The sequence below is a fragment of the Mastigoproctus giganteus genome, chromosome 14, assembly GCF_048544385.1.
Source record: "Mastigoproctus giganteus isolate SK-2022 chromosome 14, ASM4854438v1, whole genome shotgun sequence".
NCBI lineage: Eukaryota > Metazoa > Arthropoda > Arachnida > Uropygi > Thelyphonidae > Mastigoproctus > Mastigoproctus giganteus.
The window spans coordinates 108470755-108489284 of NC_143588.1; the positions used below are offsets into that span (position 1 = coordinate 108470755).

At 37.2% G+C, this 18530-nt stretch overlaps 1 protein-coding gene across 1 annotated transcript; it reads right to left on the bottom strand.

The window, feature by feature from the left end:
• Positions 1-13315: 13315 nt before the first annotated feature.
• Positions 13316-16526, bottom strand: LOC150075527 (uncharacterized). The gene is made up of 2 exons (XM_090388224.1): positions 16412-16526; positions 13316-14787 (listed from the first exon to the last, which is right to left on the bottom strand). Exon 2 carries the CDS (start codon positions 14588-14590, stop codon positions 13586-13588), a length of 1005 nt encoding a protein of 334 aa, XP_090244350.1. The 5' UTR covers positions 14591-14787; positions 16412-16526; the 3' UTR covers positions 13316-13585.
• Between the last annotated feature and the right edge of the window lie 2004 nt (positions 16527-18530).

Below are 18530 nucleotides of genomic sequence, written 5' to 3' on the forward strand. Positions count from 1 at the left end.
GGAGTGGAATAGCATTGTAAGAGACAGGTCAATTAGCATTAGCAGAGGCATATGATGCAAAAAAGCATACTTATAGAGCATCAGCCAAAAAAAATAAAAAAACCCTTCCCAATTCACCCAACCAGTCACTCCAATTGTTTGTCTAGTACAGCCTAAAATTGATTAAAGCTATCAACTTCCATAACAGATGGAAGTCTGTTCCAGCAACCAACTACCCAAAGGCAAATTATATGGCTGTTCATGTTGCTCCTGTTCTGTGTCACCTTTTTACATTTTCCTATTCCACTGGTGTTTGTCCTTTTGCTTGGAATTATACTTATATCCAGCCAGTACCTAAAATGGTGGCAAATCAATAATTAACTTAACTGCCCTCATTTGAATGGAGTCCAGAAGAGAGGTATTAGGGGCACAGCCCCAGATGTCAGAACAATATTCAATGGTAAGGTCGATTTGTGATTTGCACAGAGTGAGTAACCGTTTAGAAGAAAAGTATTGCTAACAGAAAAACAGAAAACCCAGTTTTTTATATGCAGAGGAAGCAATATTTGTGATATGCTTATGCCAAGAGAGATTAGAAGTCAGGATAATACCTAATAGAGATTGTGATCTTGTCTAGAAATCTGTACTTGTCCCTGACAACACCAGTCAGGAACAAGCACAGGGAGAGAAGATCATTCTTCCAAGATATGACAGAACTGAGCCTTAGAAGGACTGAAATTAACTAAGTTATCTTTGTGGCACTGGCGAATATTCGAGAAGTTAAACTATTTGTGAAGGGCAAGGCAAGTTTTCTCAAACTGGAAGGTGGAATGCAATTTGCTATCATCAGCAAAACTATGGATATGATTTCCTGTTAATGGAAAAAGGTCATTAACATAAAAAAGGGAAAAAATTGGAGAGATAACTGAACCTTGGGGAACACCACCATTAGCAGAGAAATTAGAAGACAGAGCCATCTACGATCATCCACAGCGAGCCTTCAGAGAGAAAACTGGATATCCAATTACAAACAACAGTTGACAATCCGTAAGATGGAAGCTTATTTTGAAGGCCTTTATGCTAAACATGATCAATAGCCTTTAAAATGTCAAGAGCAAATGCCTGAGTTACACCAAAAAGCAAGGCATTTAAACGTTACAAATACTGTTTTAAATCTTTTGATGTTAGCATTTGCTCAAATCGTGTCAGTGAAATTATTCTTGTAGGGATGAAATCCTTTATTTGGCCGCAAATTCTTTCCAGCTATACTTCTATTCCTGTTAAAGCCTGATGGTTCAATTGCATCCAGAGCTGAATATAAACCCTTAATAGCATCCTACTTTTATTCCACCTGAGAATTATAAACATTCTTGGGTCCCAATGACATTTCTTCAGTTGTATATTTTTCCATTTATATAGCTGTTCATGTTGCTCCTATTCTGTGTCACCTTTTTACATTTTCCTATTCCACTGGTGTTTCTCCTTTTGCTTGGAATTATACTCATATCCAACCAGTACTTAAAATGGTGACAAATACCTTCAACACAATTAATTATGGAGAACTCTATCAACTGGTAACTCAAACTATCTTGAAACCAACTATCAGATTAATGACTGCCAATGTGGATTCGATCAGTGTCAAGCCACTAATGAAATCCTGACTTCTGTTACTCATCTTTGTACAAATTTAACGAAAAAAATTTTGTGAAATTCAGGCAGTTACTCTACATTTCTAAGACTTTGGATCATATTAAGAAGCTCCCATCTTATGGATTTACAAAAATATTTTTTTTTGCAATAAAGTATTCATTTTTTTCTCTGACCTCTGGTGAAAGTAAATGGCTGTACCATCTAACTTCTCCACTAACACTGGTTCTTCCAAGATTCAGTGTTTCTCCTGTTCTTTTCCTCTTGTATATATAATGATCATATGCTACTGAACACAACAACACACTGCACAAAACACTTCACTCATTCCCCGCGTTTACAGAGTTCTATATCATCAGAGAATATCACGATAGAGTTGAAGTAATTCAGAAGACACCCTACATAAGCTACAATACATTTCTGAAAACCTTTACCTAAGTTTTCGGGCACCTCAGTAGCCAGGTGGGAAGGAGCTGAAGTGCGTAGCACACGCTTCTTGATTAGACCGGGGTTCGAGCACGTCACCACCAAATACGGAGGATGTGGAAAAGTCAAGGGAATGACCACCGCATATTCCAGGAGCAATATGGCCTTACTTGCTAATGGTCCGAAAAAACCAAACAACAACAACTTAAGTCTTCCTTTGTCTAGTTTTCCCACAAATGTGCTAAAGCGGTTCAAGATAAGAATGTAACATATCACAACTGGAGTACATCCAAATATCCGGCTTCGCTTTCTTCCTTAAGCTCGCAACTATTATAAAACTCTTATTAATCAATTCAAACTTCATCCCGAACAGGCTAAGAGTAGAAAACATGCTTCTTTTCCAAACAGCAGTCGAAACAGAAGGCTCGACTCCCATTTCGACAAGACATATCCTTAAATGACTGGAAATCCTAACCATTTTCTGAGCGCACTACAATTCACCTGTGTTTAAAACCATGCCCTGCACAAACAACTCAAATACCCACTACCCAATCCTTAAACGCAAATCTTCAGATAACAATTCAGAGTTGGCTGATATTTAGAAAAGGGTACCCCTACGGAGGTAGAAACCTGAGTCAAGCTAGATAAAGATCAAAAACATGCAAAACAACTCACCAGGTTCAAAAATGGCCCATACGACTTCTTATATAAACAAAAATTGTGATAATAAGCAAAAACATCACACACCACAAAAATTACTGAACCCATCATGACCGAAATAAGTAAACAGGGATGCAGCAACGCCCTCTCAATACGAGATGCACAAAATAATTTCTCATGAGTAACTATAACACCCGTGTTTGAAATCACCCGAGAAGAAATAATGGATGGATTTTCCTGAAAATGAGCATGTTTAACTCTGACTCAATCAGGGGAGACCCGTACCGAGTGTGAAATTGGTGCATTGCACCCGGGCACCAACGTTCAAGGGGCGCCTGAAAAATTGAAACTTACATACACATATGAAGAGCAAAATATATAAATATTTCTGAGGGGTGGGCGCCAAATTGTTATTCGCCCTCAGGCGCCATATTCCTTAGGAACTCCCCTGACTTAAACAACTAGCCTGATAAGCTGATCAGCTTTTTTTTTTTTTTTTTTTTGATTTGGTAGTTGTTGGCGCATCGGCTTCTGTGGCCATATTGCACCTCCCAAGGTTTTTGCAGTACTTTGATCCAAGCCCGAGGCGGGAATCGAACCCGCGACCTTTGGGTTGCCGGGCAGGTACTTTACCCACTCGGCTAGCCCGGTCGGCCAGCTGATCAGCACAGAAAAAAAAAAAAAAAAAAAAATGTCAAATAACCTCTTTTAGCATTAGCATTAGTAGAGGCATTTGATGCAAGAAAGCAAGCTTATGCAGCATCAGCCAAAAAAAAAAAAAAAACAACCACTTCCACTTCACCCCTCTGTTCGTTCAAAATACCTGTCCCGCTGAGCCTTAAACTTATTTAGGCTATCAACGTCCACTACAAGGGATGGAAGTCTGTTCCACCAACTAACCACCCGCTGGCTAAAGGCAAATTTCCGCACATCTATCTTTCCTCATTCTGAATTTATGACCCCTCAGGTGATTATTCTGAGCTAGAGGAAGAATCCCATCAGCATTGAGCATGCTCAAACCATTCAAGGCTTTATACACCTCTATCAGATCACCTCGCTGGTGCCTAGTCTCCAGACACTGTTATTTGCAAAACTTAAGCCTTTCTTCGTAAGAGCACCCCTTTGTTCCATTCACTAATCTTGTTGCCCTTCTCTGTACTCGTTCCAGCAGCTCTACATCCTTCTTGAAATGAGGCCTCCAGACCTGTATACAGTACTCTAGGTGTGGCCTGACCATTGCCTTATACAAGGGAATAATCACCTCCTTATCCCTGCTGGAAAAATTCCTGTATATCATTGACAATACTCCATGAGCTACTCTTGCAGCCCGTCTGCACTGCTCAGAGAACTTCATATCTGCCTGCACAACCACCCCCAAGTCCCTTTCATTTTCTACCACTGTCAGTGTAGTACCATAGAGTTGATACGTTGCTCTGGGGTTGCTGTTTCCCACGTGTAGTACTTTACATTTGTCAATGTTAAACTTCATTTGCCACCTCTCAGCCCATCTGCTCAACCTTTCCAGATCCTGTTGCAGCAGCATAGTGTCAGTAGTGTCCTTGACAATCCTGCCAACCTTTGTATCGTCTGCAAACTTGGACATTAAGCTTGATATACCATCATCCATATCATTTATAAATACAGAAAACAATAATGGACCCAACACTGAGACCTGAGGGACTCCACTAATAACATTAGTCCACGATGAGCAGTGTCCATTGATTACCACTCTCTGTCTTCTCCCCCTCAACCACCCCTTTATCCATAGCAGCAATTTGCCTCCAATGTCACACTGCTCCAATTTGTGTGTAGCAGTCTTCCATGTGCAACAGTATCAAAAGCCTTTCTAAGATCCAAGTATATAATATCAAAGCTATTCCCTGCATCCAGTTCTCTTGTGACTGCATCATAGTATCCAATCAAATTGGTCAGGCAAGACTTCCCCTTAACAAAACCATGCTGTGTCCGAGCTATAACTGAAGTCTTGTCTAAATGATCCTGCAGTGCTTTTTTAACCAGTGCCTCCATTAATTTTCCTGGAACAGAAGTTAAGCTCACAGGTCTATAATTACTTGTGTCAGCCTTTTATCCTCCTTTGTGAATTGGGGTCACATTTGCACATTTCCAGTCTATGGGTACCTCCCCTGAGTCCAAGGAAGCTCTCATAATTATGGCTAAGGGATTGCTTACTTCCTTTGCTGCCTCCTTTAATATAACTGGATAGATCCCATCCACCCCGGGTGCCTTTCTTGTGTTTATCTTCAACAATTTCTTCTCCACTTTACTCCCAGTTATTTCAAGATTCTGTAGCTTACTGCTAGAGTTGAATACACCTCTGGCATTCCCCTCGCTGAATAACTCTTCATGTGTGAATGTCGATGCAAAATATTCATTTAGTTTGTTAGCTACCTGAGCAGGATCATTAACAGTTGACCCATCAATATCAAGTGGACCAATCTGATTCATCCCCTTCTTTCTAGAGTTTACATAAGTAAAGAACTCTTTGCTGTTTTTCTTTCCATCCCTTGCAAAGGATTTCTCGTAATCTGCCTTCGCCTGTCTAACCTCCTTTGTAACTTGGTTGCATATCAACTTGTATCTATCATAGGCTTCTGTGTCATGTATTAATTTGTAAGTATCCCATGCATTTTTCTTCTCTGCCATATGCCTCATTAGTTCATCTAACATCCATTTTGGCCTAAACCTTGAACAATATTTCTTAGTTGGTATGTAAAGCCTAGTAGCTTCCAAGATAAGTTCTTTGAATGCTTCCCATTGTGAATTTGCTGTTGGTAACATCATCTGTTGGTCGCACTGTATAGTATTTAAATACTGTCTCAGTCCATCGTAGTCGCCTTTCCGAAAGCAATAACCCTTCCCTTTACCCCTAATGGTAGTTACCTCTTTGAGTAAATCCCACTTGAGCACACTGTGATCTCTGCCACCTAGTGGTTCATTTATCTGCAGATTCTTAATGCATGAAGAATCACTGCTGATAATCAGATCAAGAGTATTACTCCCTCTACTTGCCTCCCGAACATGCTGATGTAGAAAACAATCATCCAATAAATCCACAAGAGCCTTGCTAGTGTGTGAGTGACCAGCCCCCAAATTCCAGTCAATATCTGGGAAATTAAAATCACCCATTATAAGACTCTCTGATTTACTGGCCCACTCTATTTCCCTGTTCAGTTTCTTATTATACTCATCAGAGTCATTAGGCCTATAGCACACTCCTACTCTCAATTTTGATCTCCCAATGCTTATGTCACACCAAACTGACTCAACACTGAACTGTCCAGCGATGTCGACTGGCTTCACTTCCTTGGTTTTTATGTTTCTTAACTAATAGCATAACCCCTCCCCCCTTCCTATCCTGTCTGTCCTTTCTGTAGACGTTGTACTCCCCAAATTGCAGTTCTGCATCCCTTATATCTGTGTGACACCATGTCTCTGAAATCCCAACAATATATGCCTTTGATGTTTTGAGCAATACCTCAAATTCATCAAATTTATTTACTAAACTGCTAGCATTGGTGTACACGCAAGTATACCTGCACCTGTTTCTATTCTTAGCTACCCGAACACAACCCACGTGTTTACTTGTACAGCAATTACTCCTATCAGTCTCTGAATTATCCTGCATCTTGTTTTTCAGGCTTCTGCTCATTCTAATAGAAGCAGTGCAAGAATCTCTTTCACCTCTGCCAGTGGCTACTGTCAATCTATTGGTCTTTGTCTCCCCCCAAGCTAGCAGTTTTCCGACCCACCTAACACTGCCTAGATAGCATCAGCAAATATTCTTCCACCATTTATATTTAAGTGTATCCCATCCCTGTAGAAGCAATCTCTCCTGTTATCAAGTACAGTCCAGGCTGAAAAAAATTCTACCCCTTGAGCCTTGCACAATCTTTGCAGGGCAGAATTGATCGATACAGCTCTCATCATATACTCCCTCCTATCATGTCTTGGCAGAATTACAGACACTTTCAAATTCAACCCTAATTCTCGGCTTTTGTTCAACAGTGACCTGTACTTGTTAAGTAATTCTGCCGGTCTCCTACTCTTAATATCATTAGTGTCACTGCCTTGACTCTTGACACTGCCTTATCAGGGAAATATGGAAGTGCTATTAAATATGTGTAAACGTTTGCGTGTAAACAAAAATGGTGAGCGAATGACGGTCTAAGGGTGTGTATGCCTTCGACATGAGTAAGGTGATGATTGTATACAGCTGATGGGCTGTATATAATTATGTACTGTATATTTAAAAGAGCAGACTATTGAATGCTGTTGGCAGGATTAGGGACAGTAAAGTATGCACTCGGCCCCGTCGCCTGGGCTCTGATGGCATTAAAACATCATCAAAACTAGAGGATACGATGTATCTGTCAACCAGTGACAGAAACCGATCTGTCGCCATCCGGCATATTTTGAGTTTCATAACGCCGTCACTGTGCGATGATGCGAGAAGTAGGGCTGCATTCTCATAATCCGTTATTTCGTCTGGATCCGACTGCAATTTATTGTAATCATTAGCAGCTTCAGTGGTGAAGAGAGAGCTGATTGAGGGCAAAGACGAATTATATTTTCATTTTGAGATCCTGTGACAGCCGTATGCCCCTCTGGAGACAAATTCTTTATACAAGTGACACGATGTCTCTGAAATACAAGCAATATCTGAATTTGATGACTTGACTAGCACTTCAGCTTCATCAAATATATTTACTATGCTTCTAACATTGGTGTAAATACATCTGTTTTTATTATTAGCTACCCTAAAAATAAGAACCTATGTATTTCCTTGTTCCACGATGACCTACAGCAAGCCTTGAAATCCCCAGTACCTTGCTTTTCAGGCTGCTGCATGTTCTAGTAGCAGTGCAAGGATCACTTTGACTTCTGCCTGCATCTATTGTTAATCTATTAGTCTATGTATCCCCCCCCCAAAGCTACCAGTTTCTTGACCCACCTAACACTACCTGGCATCAACAAATATTTTCGTACCTTGTCTATTTTAATGTATCACATTGTAGAAGCAGTCTCTCCTCTTAACCAGCACGGATCACACTGAGAAAAATTTATCCTACGAACCTTGCGCAATCTCTCCCCAACTGAATTGATTGACAAGGCATATTCTGTATTCCGTCCTATCATTTGGAAGAATTACACACTTTCAAATTTAATCGTAACTCAACTTTTTCTTAACGTTTTAATCCTCAGATCTAATCTTAATTTCATTGGTGTATAACCATATCGCTTTTTTTTTTTTGCCCTTAAAAGATGATATCTGCTCTATAATATCAACTTTTGCCCCCAGCAAATATACCCTGGTCCTAATTCAACTATCTCTTTGCAGAATATATTTTTCCATTTCCTTGACAATAGACCAACTGATAATAGCTACCTCCTTTGGGACTAGTACATTCTTCATTGGGGTTGCCGCCACTGTGTTAGCCAATGTGCCAATGCAAGCTTTGGCATTGAGGTGGAAAGCTGAGAGCTTGGTGGACCCCAACTTAATTCCTTCGAGAGAATCCACTGTGTTCTTCAAACTATCATCAGAGCCGTGCTGAGGGCGAGGCAAATGCGGCTGTTGCCTCATGTTAAAAGCCAAAATAAAGATTAAATAATTGCCAAAATTGCCATCATTTACAGTAGGGTGCAATTTTTCATTCTTGCCTCAGGTACTAAAATGGCTCGGCACAGCTCTCGCTATCATAAATGCCCATCACATCCTCTCACTCTTTACATCAAACACAGACATCCCCCTCGGCCGTCCAGTTCCAGTGGTCGGCAAACATCAGAGAAGCAGTACATTTCGTGAGGCCGTGATTCGCAGTACAACTGCCCTCCCCCTCAATTCTACTCTGAGGCACAGCCTCCCATTACTTTCAGCCCTTTGCTTTGCTGTTCTGGTGTGAGATATGGTTTCCGTTCAAATTCAATTCAATAGAATACTAAAGTAATACAATTAAATGCAAAGCTACACTCCATTATTTGGGTACCACTTGTCTCCGTGTAGAATGGAGTAATTGTATGACTGAGTTCTGTGATTATTGTGAAGGCGTTTTCATTCTGATTATTTTGTCACAAAGGGGCGGATGCTTAGCTTAGGTAGAGTGTTTATCCCCCATCCCACAGTTTTATGATCGGAAAACGAGTTTCCGATTTAAAAACTGTGGCAAGTGGGGGAAAAACACCCTAGACATATCAACCCAGGAGTAGTAGTAGTAGTAGGCGGGAAAAGCAGTGTGGCACTTGCCAATCACTGCTTTGTTCCTGCCCGTTTGTCGAAATATGGACTAGTACCCAAGATCTGGAGTTTTACCAAATGCAAAAATGCAATATTAACACTATGCACCAGTGAGGGAGCAATAATATGTATTGCACTATCAAGTTTTACGTTATTAAACCTCATTGTTCTTAAATATTTTGATGTTATCAAATATATATATTATGATATGGAGTTTAAGCTGTACCGTTACGAATATAAAATCAAAAGTTAATTATAATAGCTAATAAAATTATATATTAACGTCAACCTTCGTAATTCGAACTTTTGATATTCCTGTTTACCACAATCAAGAGATATGAATTCCCCTACCGAACACTACTGTACTTTGGGATATCACCAATACAAAGTTCTACGTCTCTAGCTGAATTTAAAAATAAGCTAACGAACGTAACTGGGACTATAAAGATATTTCTATAATATGATTTAATATGCTAATTAGGTAATTAAAACGGTAAAAATTTTCCGAAACTTATATTTCCCCAGGAGGTCAAAATTCTTGCGTGTAAATGTCTATATCCAGTTCTCTGTACAGTCTGGGTAAAATGCCCACCTTTGGTTCTTTATTCCAGGAAAGTTATTGCATTAATTTAACGAGTTCAGGTAATAAGTAAATTAGGCTATTATATCGCTGCAAACAGCTCATATAAATATTATGATACAGTCAGTAGTAGATTTAGCACTTGAGAGGCCCCAGGCGCAATTCAATTTTGAGGCACCCTTCTAAATATATTCAGTGCCAATACAGCATGCACTCTACGCGCACATTTTTACTATAGCACGCGCTCTAGATTTGGTGTTGCGGTTTTAATGATTTTGGTTGCGCAATTCTTTCATACATATTTTAACTAAGGTTTAAATGAAAAAATGACACAACTACCATCCCTCCCAAATATAACATTAATACACGAAAACAACAAATCTCCAAACCAAAGCGATAAAATAGTTAAATCGTACACCGCGCCGATATGGATATGAATTCATGGTCCCACTGTAACATACAGGCAGGCGTGCAGAACAGAAGGTACGTAGCATGAACTTGCATAGCAGTCCCTGCCTGTAAATTGCACGGTATCACGGTAGAATGCAGGCAAAATAGCACCATATTTTATTTGTGACCTTCCCTACCTCTTGCAAGTTGCAACTTTTAAGAGGTAGCAAAAATTTTAGATTATATCTATATTTACTCTCTTTTATTCATCATTACTGGTCGACATGGGTTTTTTTTTATAAACGTGTATAAATTTATTTATTAATAAAAAACACATTGAAACAACATAGTTATCAGTCTGTTTATTAAACATTAAAAATATATTCGAATATAAAATAACATCATGTTTGTTATTGTAGGTGTACCAATGTCAATGGGTGTATAAAAATGGGGATTTTTTCAGCATAGCAAATGATAAGTTTAATTTTTCAATTTATGTTTTTGTCATTTGACAGAAAGGCAGCACTGGCGTAAACTGGAGTCTAAACGAAGTACGGCTCAATGAATTTGCCGGCGATTTTCGTTCGGTTGCTGCCGCCGAGGTCGCCTGTTTTGCGGCATTGGTTTTTGTGCGAGTGCCGGCGAGGCTTAGGTGTCGAGTCGGGGAAGAAAATTATTTTTTGTTCTTATTTCACTCTCTAGATGGCACCATTTATTCTTCGATTTTTATCGATTTAAATTTAAGTTTTAATTTTTCCGATCCTCGAGCCCATGTCATTACTTACGGCCGGTCTGCTGCTTATCCGCACAGCTACCCTTTCAGTTACAAAAATGTGCCTGTTATAGTTAAGAGTCGGGTGAGTGTGACATCAAGAAATCTGTATTTTGCATACGAGTTTCGTTCTGATTGATGGGGGCTTTGAACGAGTGTGCTCGTTGGTTGTGGGGATTTAAACGAAGTACGGTTCTATGAGTTTGCCAGTGGTTTCTGGTCGGGGTTCTGCAGTAGAAATCGTCTGTTTTTTCCCGCGTTGGTTTTCAAGTGAGCGTGGGTGGGTGCGCAATGAATTGTGGGTCTTTTTATTTAATGTGTTTTGAGGATTAAATATATATTTTGCCTCGATAGGCTAAGTCCATCTAGCAATCCTTTCTGTAAGTTGAAAAGTGAGAATCTGAAATTAAGTATTTTATTTAATTTTATGTGCTTCGATGATTAAATATATATTTTCTTTCCCATAGCTATATATGGTTGTATGGTGGCTCCATCTGCACGTTGATAAGTAAGAATCTGAAATTAATGATTTTATTTTATGTGTTTTGATGCTTAAATATATATATTTTTACTTGGAAAATTAAATGCACAGGGCATAATCCTTATGGGTTTTGATAATTAACTATATAGTATCAGTGTAAATTCACCATAGTAAACCCATATATTTTAACTACATATATATTAGTAATGCAATAGTAGCTATCTCATTGTGAAGGCAACCACATTATGAGATACAATTAAAACGATGTCCTCAACGCTAAATACGTAGTTCAAATATATGGGTTAACTATGGTGTATTTACACCGATACTATATAGTTAAAAATATTAGTATAAAGTAAAAGACTACAAACATGGCGAATAATTACCAGATTCCAGTAGAGCTGTTTTACAATTTCATTGCGAAACGAATAACATCAATATCGTCAATTAAAAACAAACCCATTCTTCCATAATAAATACGAAATTCTATGTTATAGCAGCGACCCCACCAAACTTTCAATTGACATTTAAAATGTATTCAAAGAATATATATACAGAGAACCCTATTGATTAGGTATCTTTCTAAATATTAAAATAATTTCCCTCCTAGTGATATTTATTCAGCCAATGGGAGAAGAGAGATGCATGCTACGTGTAATACTAACAAATACTTAAATACGTGGAGAAGGCTGCATAAGCATGGGTAATAAGTCAACATACTTTCCTGGCACGATCCTTTAACTTTCTTAACCCGCTCAAATATAATTTATAGATTTTGACTCAAACCAGTTTGTTGTCAGAATTACTGTCATTAACAACCCTGCCAACCTTTGTATCATCTGCAGACTTCAACATTAAGCCTGATATACCTTTATCAATATCATTGATAAATATACCAAAGAAAAATGGGCCCAACACCGAACCCCGGTGGACTCCATATTAGCCCATGAAGAGCAGCATCCATTGATTACCACTCGGTCTTCTCCCACTCAACCACTCTTTTATACATTGTAGCAACTTATCCTTAATATCATACTGCTCCAATTTGTACAGTAGTCTTCCATGCGCAACAGTGTCAAAAACTTTCCTGAAATCCATGTATATCAAAATTATTTTGATATCATAAGTCTGAAAATATGCAGTAAAACTTTGGTGTTGATCTAACTTTTCTTTCTTAATTAATGCCCAAACATCCAAAACCAATATACATTTCTATACTGGGCTTGGATATTGAGGGGCTGTTGAACCGAAAGTGGTCACAAAACTTTCCCAAAGACTAACAGATGATACCATAAAAATTTGATATCGATCTGATGTTTTATTATTGAACTTATTGAGCATTGCCCAAACATTCAAAACATCTTTCTGTATATGGTAATAGTTTGAAATTTTACAAAAAAAAAAAAAAAAAAAAAAAAATCTGAATTGGTCCAATAAAAATTTAGATTTTAAACCTGGGGTAGCTCAACAAATATTCAATTTCATTAAAATTTGTTCACCGAAAGCCAAATTGTTACACGAAAAGAGATGAGTGGACACAGTGAAAATGACAGATGCTTTATGCATTTGAAAATGCATCTAAAAAGGAGAACCCTTAACCCTACCAAATACTGACTACAGGATCATTCAGACTAACAAGTAGATAGCAGGAGGAAGTTGATAAGTTTTTGTGCTCTTCCTTTAATCTTTGCTCAATACAGCAAGTGTTAATTTACTTATTTTTTATTCTATGTAAGCTTACACACATGTATGCAAGTGATCAATCCAAGAAAAAACGAGCATACCACTATAATACAACTTTATTCAATGAGTCATGTGACAAATGCTCAGAATTGAGGAAAAGTTATTGAGGTGCTTCTCGAGTAAATGGCTCTCTACTGTATCACTAAGTTACCACATTTTAAAATGATGCAGCATTTAAAATAAATTAATAACTTCACATGTATAACCTGACTGTCAATTATTTAACCAAAATTTATGATATGAGCCAGATTTCAAAAATTAACTTGAAAAGGTCAGTTTTATTACTATAAACAAATGACTTCAAGTATTTAACACAACTGAAATTGTATAGTCATAGATAACTTTTGTAAATTGAGCCTTTGCCAGCAGTCAAGAGGCATCTTTCATATTTCTTGGAAATTTATTTTTACTTATACTCTGAACAGTCACCATAAACAGCAAATTTACAATTTCATTTGTGACAATTTCACTGTAAAGAGTTTACAATTTCATTGTGGCTGCTATACCAGTATATCAGTTAACGAACTAAGCATATGTGGTTCTGGTATCCAAATAGGCTATCCCAGGACTGCAGCCACCTTTAAGGGCTTATGGCTTTTCCCACATTTCTAACAAATTACTCCTGAGTAACTTGTTAGAAATGCCTGCTAATCAGAGTGCCTTGTCATGTATTTCACTGGTAAGGAGTTTTTCCTGAGTGTGAACCAACAAATGTTTTTTCAGATTCCCTGATAGTGAAAATGTCTTACCACATACTTCACAAGTGAAGTTTTTTTCCTGAGTATGAACCAGCAAATGTCTTTTCAACTTACATGATTGGGAGAATGACTTGCCACATATTTCACAAGTGAAGGGTTTTTCCTGGGTGTGAACCAATAAATGTCTCCTCACTTCTCCTGATGTAGAAAATGGTTTTTCACATATTGTACAAGTGAAGGGTTTCTCTTGAGAGTGAACCAATAAATGTCTCCTCACATCTCCTGATGTAGAAAATGGTTTTCCACATATTGTACAAGTGAAGGGTTTCTCTTGTGAGTGAACCAATAAATGTCTTTTCAGGTTACCAGCTTCAGAAAATGGTTTATCACATACTTTACAAGTGAAGGGTTTCTCCTGCGTATGATATAATAAATGTGATTTTAGATTACCTGACCTTGCAAATGCCTTACCGCATACCTCACAACTGAAAGATTTCTCCTGAGAATGAACTAATAAATGTCTTTTCAGATTACCAGATTCAGAAAAGGTTTTGCCACATATTTCACAACTGAAGTGTTTCTCCTGAGAGTGAACTAATAAATGTCTTTTCAGGTTACGCATTCTTGAAAATGCCTTGCCACATACTTCACAATTGAAGGGTTTTTCCTGAGTGTGAACCAACAAATGCTTTTTCACTTTACCTGATTCTGAAAATGGTTTACCACAAATTTCACAAGTAAAGGGTTTCTCCTGGGTATGCACTCTGCAGTGTCTTCTGAGTTGACTTGAATATATAAATATCTTTCCACATACTTCACATTTAAAATGTTTCTGCTTATGACACTGCTTCCTTCCTATTGAAATACAAGTATCTGTTGACAGTGTGTTTTTGTAACTCTTTCTTTCTATTATTTCATTTTGAATAATGGAATTCTGGGTACTTGTAACCTCTGTCATTGAATTTTCCTATGAATCTGTTATTCTATGTGGAAAATGACTTTCTGCTTGCAATTATATTGTTACTTGGCAGAGAAATTACTGATTATTCTCTTTTATCTTATTACCTGTTATACAGATTTTCTTGAAACACTGTTCTTTAAATGGACTTTTCATTTTCTAAACACCTAATTACTCATATGTCCTCCGTGATGGATCTATAAAAAAGGGGAGGGAAAAAACAAGAGGAATATACGTAGTACATTAATACATACTCAAGAAATAATGACAGTTTTGAAAAGAAAGAGTATAATTTTAAGTTAATCTTTAGAGCTGCTGCAACCCATGAATCTTTGTGAAAACAACTGATGGGCAAATCTAGCTCCAGCCACCAGTTTGCAGTCATTGGAAGATCTAGTTCTGTGAGCACTCTAACTAATGCTACTTTGCATTATATAGGGTATTAATTATCATTGGTTTGATTTGCTTTGGAATGTTGTTGGAATTTACCACTTTTGCATTAGAATTTGTTTTATAGGTTATTAATTACCACTCATTTGCTTTGGAATGTGTTTCAATCACTATCCATACCATACAGGCTGGAGATATCAGGTTAGTGTTCTCTTCGTATTTTCCAATTACAAAAGTGTGATTTTTTTTCAGTATACTTTTATTTTTGGGATATTTAAAAAAGGCCAACTTAGTTTATGGCATCAATTCAGGAGGGATTCAAGCAAAAAACAGTATACGATACCGCATAACTTTATGTATTTGGTACTGTTTTTTACTGAAGATTATGGACACTGTTAATTGCTTGAATCTGTCCTGAATTAGTGGCATGATCCAACCTAACATTTTTTCATTAACCAAAAATGAAAGTCTATTAAAAAAACCATGCTTCTTTTTCTTGAATAATCCAATGTCAAAGGAGGGTAAGTGCTGAGATTGTTAGTCTAATTAAAACAAAGGTCAAGTTTGCCAGCCTGTACGTCGCATTCCTACTGGATGTAGTGATTAAAAAAATGGCATTCAGTCTAACGCAAAATTGCGGAAATTTGCAGCCGATGAAAGTATTCAGTGGGCAGAGATAGACATGCCCATCACTTGTGGCAAAGATCCATGGGATGTGGCACCATATTCTAAAATGCATAAGTGTTTTATGTATGTATATATTTATGCAATAAAAGCTTAGAGTGTTGTTTCAAAAATAAGCCTAGAATTTTGATGACTGATTTTTCTTTTCTTTTTTTGTAAAGAAACTAAGCTCAGTTGAATATAAAACACATTGCATTTAAAACAGGGTGAATTTGGTTGATTTCTTTTGTATACAAATTCACTTTTTGACATTTTTTAAAGGTTATAATGCATTTTAAGCACTTTTTTTAGGCAAATTGATGGAAAAAATAAATCTTATTACACCGCAACCTTAAAGAACATTTTGTGGGAGGCCAACAGTACTAAAAACTATTTTAAATTAGTCACTTTAAAAAAAAAGAATTTTAAAATGTCTCAGGGTTCAATTTCACCTTCCAAAGAACCAACTCACACAACTTTTTATAAACAGACTTAGTGAAACATCAATGACATTTCATGCATCTAGCATCAGTTTACAGGCTAGTGATTGTGAGATACAGTTTCTGCTTGTTTTCTATTATAAGCACAAAACAACATTTGTTTTGTGCTTATTTTTCTAAACTGTTTACATTAGAGTTACAAAGAATCATAAGATACCTTAGACAGTTAATTTAATTTAGAATGATCAGATTTTAAAACTATTTCTTTAATTAATTTCAATATTCAAAACAAAAATAAAAGCATTTACAGTCATTTTTTTTGCATTACCTTGAAACGTCATTTCTTTTCTTGTTTATTACGATTGATCCTTATGTGATACAAAAAAGAACGCATTTATAATCCTTAGAAAATTTTCCCATTTCTTCATTTGTACAAAAAATTTGGAATGGAGGGAGGGGTGAATCAATCTTCATTTTTTGAATGCTGCACGTGATAATACATGGTTGGGGCTGCTGTATGGTTACAGTTTCAGCTTTCTGGAGAGATGAATGCACATCACTACAACTGTGAAGTGGGTGGCATTTTAAAAATTTTACTTTGTTTCGATTTTCAGAAAAACAGCAAAAACAATTCCTGGCCTAATTACAATAGCACTGCTAACGTAAGCATTAAAACTGAATGGTTCAAGAATTTCAACATTTAAGATAAAAAATAACATTTATAAAGCCTTTTTTTTTTCTTTTGTTTAGGCTTATAATTTCTCTCTGCCCCAGTCTGTCAAATAAATTATGACATTCCAGTGTTTCAAGATCTATTGGTACCAAATAGGTACAGCATTGGCCAGATTTTTTTTTTTTTACTTAATTTTTTAAATCAAAACCCCAAACACAGGTATTAGAACCTATAGTACTTAGTACCTTGTGAGATTTGACTTGAATTTCTGTGGATTGTAATTTTCAGGAAATACGTGTGAAGGGAGGGGTTGTTCCAATAAACAAAAGTTAAAGGGATAAAGGAGGAAGAGGAAAAGTTGGTCCTGTGAGTTTAAGTTGGACAGTAAGAGGATGACTGTTTGTAACACATGTTGGGAGGCCTGGTCGGGGGGGGGGATCATACATGACAATTCAAAAGAACAGTGCCTGTGGAAGTATTTATAGAAAAGATAAGCAGCATAAACAGAGCATCTATGAGACGGAATGGAATAGCATTGTAAGAGAAGTCAATTAGCATTAGCAGAGGGATATGATGCAAAAAAGCATACTTATAGAGCATCAGCCAAAAAAAATAAAAAACCTTCCCATTTCACCCATCCAATCACTCCAAATGTTTGTCTAGTACAGCCTAAAATTTATTTCAGCTATCAACTTCCATACCAGATGGAAGTCTGTTCCAGCAACCAACTACCCACTGGCTAAAGGCAAATTATATAGCTGTTCATGATGCTCCTGTTCTGTGTCACCTTTTTACATTTTCCTATTGGTGTAGGATTTTTTTAATTTTTACATTTTCCTATTCCAAGCAAAAGTATAATTCTTTTTGCTTGAAATTATACTTATATGCAGCCAGTACTTAAAATGGTGGCAATAATTAACCTAACTGCCCTCATTTGAATGGAGTCCAGAAGTGGGGTATTGGGGAAACCGCCCCAGATGTGGGAACAATATTGAATGATAAGGTGGATCTGTGATTTGCACAGAATGAGTAACTGTTTAAAAGAAAAGTATTGCTGAAAGAAAAAGAGAAAACCCAGTTTTTTATATGCAGAAGAAGCAATATTTGTGATATGCTTATGCCAAGAGAGATTAGAAGTCAGGATAAAACCTAATAGAGATTGTGATCTTGTCTAGAAATCTGTACTTGTCCCTGACAACACCAGTCAGGGTGTTGTTAGGGACAAGCACAGAGAGAGAAGATCCTTCTTGCAAGATATGAGAGAACTGAGCCTTAGAAAAACTGAAATTAACTAAGTTATCTTTGTAGCACTGGCGAATATTCGAGAAGTTGAAGCTGTTTGTGCAGGGCAGGGCAAGGTTTCTCAAACTGGAAGGTGGAATGCAATTTGCTATCATCAGCAAAACTATGGATATGATTTCCTGTTAATGGAAAAAGGTCATTAACATAAAAAAGGGAAAGAGTTGGAGAGATAACTGAACCTTGGGGAACACCACCATTAGCAGAGAAATTAGAAGACAGAGCCATCTACCATCATCCACAGTGAGCCTTCAGAGAGAAAACTGGATATCCAATTACAAACAACAGTTGACAATCCATAAGATGTAAGCTTATTTTGAAGGCCTTTATGTTTAAAAGGTCAAAAGCCTTTGAAATGTCAAGAGCAAATGCGTGATTTACACCAAAAAGCAAGGCATTTAAACGTTACAAATACTGTTTTAAATCTTTTGATGTTAGCATTTGCTCAAATCATGTCAGTGAAATTATTCTTGTA

Excerpts from the sequence above, each read along its gene's own strand:
- LOC150075527 (XM_090388224.1), bottom strand. The coding sequence starts at position 14,590 with ATGACAGAGGTTACAAGTACCCAGAATTCCATTATTCAAAATGAAATA.